Raw genomic sequence first — 10000 nt, forward strand, 5'->3', positions numbered from 1 at the left:
CCATGCTTTAAGGAGACCCTGAGTGCTTTTCTCAGTAATGAAGACCGAAGGCTCAAAGCATTTATTGAGAATATCGACTACAACTAAACGATATTACAAAGCAATCAAGAATCAACTCATTATTATTACCCTCCCTGTCATGAGAAGGACAATAGTGTCAAAAGTTCAAGACATGATTCAATATCCGGTGATATATTTCCTTTCATAAAACTCTCTCTCTCTCTCTCTCTCTCTCTCTCTCTCTCTCTCCCTCCCTCCTCCTCCTCTCTCCCCCTCGTCTCTCTCTCTCTCCTCTCTCTCTCTCTCTCACTCTCCTCTCCTCTCTCCTCCCCCTCCTCTTCCTTCTCTCTTCCTCTCTCTCCCTTTTCTCTCTCTCTCTCCCTCTCTCTCCTTCTCTCCTCTCCTTCTCTCCCCTTCCCTTTCTCTCTCCTCTCCTTCTTTCTTTCTCTCTCTCTCTCCTCTCTCCTCCCTCACTCTCTCTCGTCCTCTCTCTTCTCTTCCTCTCTCCCCCCCCTCTCTCTCTCCCCTCTCTCTCTCTCCCCTCTTCTCTCTCTTCTCTATCTCTCTCTCTTCTCTCTCTCTCCCCCTCTCTCTCTCTCTCTTTCCTCCCTCTCTCTCTCTCTCTCTCTCTCTCTCTCTCTCTCTGCTCCCTCCCTCTCCCTCTCTCCTCTCTCTCTCTCTCTCGTCTCTCTCTCTTCCCCCCCTCTCTCCCCTCTCCTCCTTTCTCCCCCTCTTTCCTTCCTCTTCTCTCCTCCTCTCTCTCTCTCTCCTCTCTCTCTCTCTGTGTTCGTCTTGTCGTGTGTGTGTTTCTGTGTGTATGTCTGTCTGTGTCTCTCTGTCTTGTGCTTGTCTGTTGTCTCTCTGTGTTGTGTGTGTGTGTGTGTGTGTGTTATATGTGTGTGTGTGTGTGTGTGTGTGTGTGTGTGTGTGTGTGTGTGTGTGTGTGTGTGTGTTCTCAAAATATGTATAATATATTGAATCAGTATGCTTCTAATCAGTCAATAACAATAACCAATACAACTATTTAGAAAATTTAAATCACCGATTCACTTATCTAAATAACTACACACACACACGCACGCACACACACACACACACACACACACACACACACACCACACGACCCCTCACAACTCAAAAACTCTCTCACACACACACTCGTCAGCTAACACAAAGATGAAATATATAACAGTTTCCCCTTTGATAACCGCTTCCTGATTTCTTTAAGGAATGGCCTTGCCTTTCCCACCCGCTTCTCGCATGACTTCGACTTGTACACGTTTTGCATTTGGCATCACTCAAATCCAATGGCGTGTAGCATAATATAACACTGAAATGACCACGTAATGCCATATATATTTAGTCAAAGTTAACGCATCGATGTAATTAGTCAAATGCACGGGTAAGAAAATCGTCCAAAACCAGACTTTTTTGCAGGTGAACTAATTAATTTGGAAAGGACGAAGCAATGTGAGATGGACGTCGCTCCCTCCGCGCTGGAGACTTCAACTTCCAGTAGACGTTTCTCAGCTCATACGTTTGGATGTGATACTGCGTCTAGTCTCAGTTAACTATATTATAGGCGTCTTGGAGCTCATTTGTGTGCAAAAAATGGATACAAGAAGATTAACGCAATATGTAATCTGCGTATGTGTGATACTAACAACGGTGACTTTAGCACAAGGTATGTTGAATTAGTGGACAGTCTGGTGAGGTCTTTGTGGGTGCTCTACTTTTAAATGTCAAATATTCTGGAATGCTTGTTGGCTGTGTGAGAGAGGTATGGGGAATTTGGTTTAGATTTTAATAATACACATTTTTTCCAGAATAAAACCAAAAATATAAAAGCATGCATTTCGTAAAGGATTTCACTTTCACTGCAATATATACGTAAAAAAAAAAAAATCCCCCGGGAAGTGAAAGCTTCAGATGTACCGTTATAGTCATGCGTCTTCATTGGCTTGCGAAGACCGTACATATCCAGATTACACTTTATGAATAGAAATTTCAGATGGCACAGGAAATGCTCAGGCCGACATTGTTTCGAGTTTCCAAAGACAAAGTAGTGAGATAGACAAAGAAATAAGTTATATATCCACTCTTTATCTGTTTTATTTATTTATTTTTATATTTAGTTAAATTTAATTAATTAATTATGATTATTATTATTATTTTTATCACAATGCTTTATTCTCAGCTTCGAGAATACCTATATGCATGTGTTTGTGGGTGTGGGTGTGGATGGGTGCGTGTGCGTGGAAGCATGCGTATTTGTTTGTGGGAGTGAGTGTGGGTGTGGGTAGGTACGTGTCCATATGCATGTATGTGTACATCTAAAATTATACCATAGCAATTCCAGTCCCCTGAGGACAGTATTCCAATATTACTTCATTTTCATTTCTGCACTGATTTAAAGACAGCTGAGCATAACATCTGTGATTGTGATAGAAAGAAGTTTGCTGTATTTGTTCATTTTGACAGTAATCTGTCCTTAACACTTTTAAAGATTAATAGTTAAAACAAATAAATGTGCTATGCATCAAGGTTATATTGCACCCCTAACACTTTTAATATCTACACTACATGTTCTGTACTGCACAGTGCACACTGAGTTAAAACCAGTTTGAAAATTTGCGGTATAATTTCTACAATTTAGTTATTTAACTTACATGTGATTCAGTTTCCTTCTATGTTTATGCATCTGTGAAACAGATGCACATAAACTTGTATTTCTAGACAAACAAGAATAATCAACTTATTTTCACAGGTCAGATAAAGCGCTGCTTTGCGTGCAGGTCTCGAGGTGCACTTGGAGACTGCAAAGATCCTTTTAGATTTAACTCAACACATCTGGTGCCTGGAGTAAAAGACGAGCCATGTGCCTCGGGTTGGTGTTCTAAGAGGATTGAAGGAAAGAAAGATGGAAAAGGTGGGTGCTGACCTCCATTTATGTAAATGTAAATACTTTTCTTGTGACTAGAGATGTGTATATACACACATGCACACCATTCTTAGGAATGAAACTTATTTATGATTTTTTTTTTACATGACATGTTATATTTAGTATGCCATATATTTTCTCCATGTAGATCATGATCTTGCAATTGAACGACAGTGTCTCCAGCGGTCTCCACCAGACGATAAAGAAAGATGTTCAGAAGCTTTAGTTGGTCATAGAAAGGTAAGAATCATAGTACAATAAGTGTGATATAACTACATATTCTTCAGATGTTATGTCAGTAAATGCTATTATATAATGTATGTAATTAATATACACTTTGTCTTTTCAGATATTTATATGTTTTTGCTATGGAGATTTGTGCAACTCTGCTTCAGGAATCAAGCCTTCCTTTTTGTTGCTGTTCATACCTCTAGCATTTCAGATGCTATCTAGTCGGTTCTGACATGGTGCTTTGGATATCTGAACTGTTGCTTGTTGACATTTATAGGAGTTTTATGTAAAAGTTGTTTAAATATTTTTGCATTGTCATAGGTTCTTGACAGAAATCTCTTGAGTTAAGGAATGTCCTTTCCTTGTTTATTATTTCTGACTTATCAATATTCAAAATGTATAATAATTAAAGGAAAGAGAAATATGGTGATGACTTGCCAAAAAAGTATACTGCATTTTGATTTGAATAGTAAATATGATTATATTTATTGTTGATATAGTCTTTTGTTGATAGTGTATAAAATGAGGACAATTTAACATTATCTGTAAAGGATACACAAACATATAAACTAAAGGCTAGTAATTGTGTATGTATATATTTTCTTGCACATTTAGGATTAATATATATTTTAATACTCAAACTGGTAGATAATATATCTATATTCCATTGAATTTCATAATCATTTTGACTGCTTGGTATTGGTGTCCATTACATTTTTATGTTTTACTTGACATGTCACAGTATGTGGAAACATATATGAATTCACCTGTGCCTAAGATAAACGTGGTACACTTGCGTTTTAGATAGCCATATACAATTGCTTGACACACAGTATTAGGGTACAATGTCTGTAATACTTAAATACTGTAGCAATGCATTTCCATATTTTAATAAAAAGGTTATTACTAAAATTTGACTAAGCTTATTTTTGCTGATTATATTCCTCCTGTATCATTATGCATGAACATTGATATACACACTAGATTAATATATAAAGTACTGTATATTCTGTAATTTTTAAAAGTTACAAGGTGATGTTTGATATTAGTTAAAATCCTTTGATGGAGTGATTACGAAAGATGGACTTAAGATGAAAAAAAAAAAAGCTTAATTTTGCTAAATATTGCAGGAATGAAATGGTTCCATGCTAAGCAAAATTGTAAAAAAGAACATTGCATGATAATACTTTTATTAAAAAAAAAAAAAGTATATATCAATATACTTATATATATCAATAAAGTGATATGCAAAGTAAAACATTTTGTGTTATTGAAGCTGCCTTAAAGTTTGCAAAAAACAAACAAAAAAACACCACCACCTTATTGTAATTATTTTACTGTACTCAAAGTTGTGTTTCTAGCCTTTTTATTCATATATCAAAATATTAAATTATTTTCCTCTTTCCAAAATTAAATGGTAAACAAATAAAATCATTAATAATTATTATATTTTGTAATATATTTACATATCTCTTAATGCAGGCATAATGCTTTGTGTTATTCTAGTACACTATTAACAACTGTTATTTAATAAATAGGTTCAAATAATTTCTGAACATGCCTAACATGAAAGTAGGATGAAATGAAAGAATATCTTGAATTTCCACATTTATTTTCTTGTAAATAAGAACATATGTACAAATTATGTACACATTCACAGCCAATCATGCACAAATAAATTATTTGTGCAGTGATTGTACTTACAGCACCAGATGAGTGACAATGATGAACCAAAGATGAACATCAAACACAGGTACCATCAATTAAAGACACCATTTTGCCTTGCATTCACCATCCTAACTTCCTTCTCTTCTGGTGAAAATGGAGTTCTTGCAAGCAGATTTCTCCACTGCAATCATCTGGTTGGCAGTCACCATGAGCACTGTTCGTTGCCTCAAATGCCAAATGTTGCATCAACAGCCATGGAAGTTGTCATTCTTTGCAGTAGGACAAAGTTTATCATATTCACAAGCACAACTCCTCTCAAGGTTAGAACCACAAGGTTGCATTTCTGGTTATATGAATCACATTCTAAATATTTTACTGTCCAATAACAAAAACTAAGTCACAAGAGTGAGGACCAAACTTGTAAATTTCCATGAACATGCAGTGCCCAGAAAACACCAGAAAGCTAAACTAAATGAATTTTGCATAGTCTGTTTACTTGATAAAACCTAGAAGGCATGTGAAACATGGTGAAGGGCTTGAATGCAAAAACTCTTTTTAAGACAAAACAAAATTCCTTATGAAATTAGAAAAAAAATTCTAAATAGCTGTAAACACTTTAAACTAGAAACCAACAGTAAACAATGGAAAAAAAAGGAAAAAAGTATGAAATTGCCAAAAACAAAAATGATCTAGACTGAATTTAAGGGCCAATAAATTAATCTAGTGACTGAGAAATTTGTGAGTGTATACAGTCATCCAAAAGATGGGTGTCGTTGTCTAATACATCTTACCCTACATCGCTACCGTCACCATCACCAACAGCGCCACCTGCAATAATGAAGTCAAAACACATTTTTCATAGTATGAACAAATACAATGAAGGATCTCTGAAATGTGCATCATGTAAAACCCCACTAAAGTCTAAACTAACTATAAAAAAGATACATTAACAGAGTTTATAGGAATTGTTCATCTTTTTAAATCATAATTAAATATCAGTAATTAAAAGCTGAAACTCTGAAAAACTCACTTTTATCTTATTTTCTATACTCTCCTTTACTTAATAATGACAATTTTCTAAAAGGAAGAAGGGAAAAAAACAAACAAACTATACCTTACTGGTCAGAAGCTTTCTTAAATATTTTCATATCACTATTTGGACTTGAATAAGCTCTTACACTGATATCTTTGGTAAATGACCTATAAAATAGGTATCTATGTGTTAATTATACTCTGAAGTATTAGTCTCACCTATTTGGAATTTAATCTGCTATTCAAGACCATAACCCTTTATAGATGCTAATTGTCTTGAAATATCCCTTATCACAAACAGCAGAAAAAACAGACTCTTTCCTTCACATTGAGCACATGTTATAAATTTTGCTTAACTTTGTAATCCCTCTCTCCCACTTGGACTCTGTTTCTCCATCCAATTCTTTACACACACACACAAACAAATATGTGTACATATATATGTATACATACATATACACAATATGTATATTTTACACTTACACTTACACACACACACACACTCTTACACACACTCTTACACACACTCTTACACACACTCTTACACACACTCTTACACACACTCTTACACACACTCTTACACACACACTTACACACACACACACACACACACACACACACACACACACACAGAGTCATAGAAATGACTATTCTACAGGGAAAAACAAACAAACTTATGTGCTTATGATAGCAAATACTATTTTTTGTTAAATACCTTTAAATCAAATGGATGATATTTACTTCAACAACAACAAAAAATTTATATAATAATAACTTAATCCTGAAAGACAGTGATCACTTACTGAAGTTATTAATTAATTTCAAGACTTTTTTATCATCAAAACTTCATGATTATGTAAACTTTCAAGTCAAGAGTAATTAATTAACCTAAATCAGACAAATCATGTGATGCACTAACCTGCCAGCGATGACTTTTTAATTCCCTGGAAAAAATTGAAAGCCTATTTTTCATCTAATAAATTAGAAGCAAAGGAAATATACCCAATGCACAAAAATTATGAATGGGTAGTATTGAACATAAGAAAATTATTCTGTTTACACAATGTATACCACAGAAGAGTATGACCTGGGAAACAGCAAAATCCCAACATTGTTTCACACAAAGCTACACAAATCTTCAAATCTGAATTTGAATTTATGAAAAATAGCTATACCACTGTGCCTGTCTAAAGTCAACCTTGTAAACATTGATACATCAAACAGAACCAGAATAATAAAAAAAATTTACAATGCTTCTTGTATAATGGACCTATTGGCATTTATTTGCATTACTTTTTGCACCACTTTGTAGTTAAAAAGAAACAATCCTTTACAAACACTGAAACACCTGGGTATACATTATAAAACCTCTTTGTGATAACATGACTAATTCTCAGTGTACACTAGTATTCAATAAGTTACAGAGTGAATTTTCCAGCTCTCACACTAATTTCTGGGTGGACCTCATACTGAGCTGAAAAGCTGCATCAATTATGTAACATTATCAAAAATCAATTACAACTATCATTAACTCACAGTTGGCAAATGAGAATAAATATCACTAACAATTGAACTCATTTAACCCTTCTCACCACCTAAAAAATTTCCAGATGTTTAATTTTTATCAACATAAAATAAATTTCAGTTACAAGCAAATATGACATATCATAATGTCATATTTCTTGAAAAGAAATTCAGTAAATACTAATGGCTCAGTACCCTATAATATGCAGACAGATATACTATGAATGCACCACATCTGTCAGATCACAAATTAGCATGTCCTTAAATAGTTACCACTCATTATCATTCATAATCACAGACAATCACTCTTTCCCAATAATTGTACTTCATTCCTATCTAGCCATGTGAAGACACATATTTCATACAGCGCAAATGTAGTATCTGCTGTGCAAGTATTACTGAAAGACAACTGCACAATGAAAACACCTGAGTTGAACACCAATGAAAATAACTATTAAGAATCTAAACAAGATTTCCCATCCACTTCCTAGTAATACTATTTAAAGTAGTATGTACAAAATATTGCCCCCAAAATATCAATGGTCAAATACAAAAAGAGCAAGAAGGTATGACAAGTACACTCAAACAATGGTGAGGGGGAAAGAAAGGACAGACAGAGGAAGAGAGGAAGGTAAAACATACACCTCTTCATAATAATGTATGGTATTCTGTTAAAAAATAGATAGATAAATACATAAACAAAGTAAAAAAAACAGAGCTTCTGATATGGCTAAATGACTGGACAAGAATAGCAGCAACTTACAAAAGATAACCTTAGTAAAAATGAGCTTTTCTTCTCCAATCATTACTGGCCACATCTCCCTCTTTGTATGCCTAAGGCAAACAATTAAAGCAATCACAATACAATTTACTAATTTACTTTAAACATTATGGAAAAAAAGAAACAAAGAAAGAAGTAACAAAATTTAATCTATTACTAAGAAATCACTAATATTCCTCATATCATAAAACAACACATTGAAAACAAAGAAAAAATTCTGTCAAATTTATGATAATATAAAATAATGTCAATCAGCAAAAGAAAACTCTTTATGGACCTTCTTTCCCTGCATATATAACCTACAGCAAACATGAGTGCCTTTGTATTTTTAAGGGAAACAAGTTTCCCAATTTATCTCATCTGAACATTACCTAGTTGAAATTGAGAGAAAAAAAAATCATCTTCATTCACAAACTGCACTCAGTACATCTGAAATTAATAGTCATATGGCACTTGTTCTTCAAATAAGTCCAAGGTTTTATTTGCTGACAGGAGACCTAATATTTAATACTTTACTACACAATGATTTCAGCTCAAAGCATTCTCATTTGGATATTTACGGTATGGATATTGGGAAACCTTTTTTCTGGATTTTTGCCATTTCATCCAGTGCATATGTATCTGAGAATAAGAACTGCTTTATTCATTGTTTAAAGGGATAAAAAATAAATTAATATAGATGCATGGTAATGAGGGCAAAAGGGTAAAGGGGAAGAGGGTAGAGTGAAGAGTGCAAAGGGAAAAGAAAAAGGAGAGGGGAGATGAGGAACTAGAGAAAGAATAAAACAGACTGTAAGAAAAGTATTAAACAAAGAATGAGGAATGAGGAAAGCAGGGAAAGGAAAAGGGAAGTATACAGGAAGATTGAGTAAAATAAAAACTGGCAAGGAGAGAAAAGTGGAGGGAGAAAGGATCAAGAAAATAAATAAATAAAAGAAAAGATGTGGAAAAAACAAAAAGGAAGTAAAGAAAAGGAAGAAAAGATGAAAAGCAGAAAGAATAAAATGTAAAAAAAAAGAAGAGAGAGAAAAAAGGTAGAAAATGGAGAAATGGAAAGATAAAGAAGCACAATAAGAAAAAAATAAGGTTGAAGAGGGAAAGAACGGGGGTATGGAGGAAACAGGCAAGGAAAGAAGAGAAAAAAATTAAAGTGAAGAAAGAAAGGAGTGTGAGAGGAAGGGGGGGGGGGGGGAGTAAAAGATTGCACGAGTCCTAGAGTGAATCATGAAACAGGATAGCAAAATCACATATAATACGATGAGTAAACTTGCAAACTTTTTCACCAAGATAAAGCATATCTAATGAGGCAAAATTAAAAGGGAATATGCTAACTACCAAAAGACTGTATAAAAAAAAACATAATACAAAAACAAACGTGTAATGTTTGTACTGTTTAAAAATTATTTTAACAAAATCATTCAAATTTCTTGTATTTTGTAAAAATCTATTATAAAAATTATGACTCAATAATGAAAGAAAGTATAACTGTAAATACAGAAATCAGTATGTGCACATGTGTGTGTGTGTGCATGTATTTGTGTTCATATATTAGTGTACGTGTGTTCTCTTGTGTATGTGTGTGCATTTGTAAGTGTACCTGTGTTTCAATTTCCTCAAGAACGAGGCACTTTATGATGAAAGTCAGCAGGTAAAATGCACAGGATCTAGAAAATGTAGTGTTGCATGTGAAGTTGACTGGATGAATGGTTCTTGATGAAAAACAAAAACTAAAACACACATGTGAATCATTTACCCTCTCCTGTGAGAGCAAGGAAAATGGAAGTAAGAGAAGACATAACAGGGGGTTATGGATCTAACTATAT

General features: G+C 34.0%; 2 protein-coding genes across 2 annotated transcripts in view; one reads left to right on the top strand and one right to left on the bottom strand.

Annotated features, from left to right (window-relative positions):
* The first annotated feature begins 1502 nt into the window (after positions 1 to 1502).
* Positions 1503 to 4089, top strand: LOC119597810. Its single transcript, XM_037947452.1, has 4 exons — positions 1503 to 1684; positions 2768 to 2929; positions 3090 to 3181; positions 3291 to 4089. The coding sequence occupies exons 1-4, from the start codon at positions 1612 to 1614 to the stop codon at positions 3402 to 3404; spliced, it is 441 nt and encodes a 146-aa protein (XP_037803380.1). The 5' UTR covers positions 1503 to 1611; the 3' UTR covers positions 3405 to 4089.
* Positions 4090 to 4767: 678 nt separating this feature from the next.
* The window catches only part of LOC119597741, a 17372-nt gene continuing 12139 nt past the window's right edge, over positions 4768 to 10000 (bottom strand). The window contains exons 6-7 of the mRNA XM_037947349.1: positions 6792 to 6816; positions 4768 to 5668 (exon numbers count right to left, since the gene is read on the bottom strand). The gene's annotated coding sequence lies outside the window, so the exon portion shown is untranslated. The remainder of the gene's footprint in view (positions 5669 to 6791; positions 6817 to 10000) is intronic.

Source organism: Penaeus monodon, chromosome 40 (assembly GCF_015228065.2).
Source record: "Penaeus monodon isolate SGIC_2016 chromosome 40, NSTDA_Pmon_1, whole genome shotgun sequence".
Classification (NCBI taxonomy): Eukaryota; Metazoa; Arthropoda; class Malacostraca; order Decapoda; family Penaeidae; genus Penaeus; species Penaeus monodon.

Coding starts and splice junctions, on each gene's coding strand:
- LOC119597810 (XM_037947452.1), top strand. CDS start 1,612: ATGGATACAAGAAGATTAACGCAATATGTAATCTGCGTATGTGTGATA. Junction 1,685..2,767: donor AACGGTGACTTTAGCACAAG/GTATGTTGAATT, acceptor TTATTTTCACAG/GTCAGATAAAGCGCTGCTTT. Junction 3,182..3,290: donor CTTTAGTTGGTCATAGAAAG/GTAAGAATCATA, acceptor TTGTCTTTTCAG/ATATTTATATGTTTTTGCTA.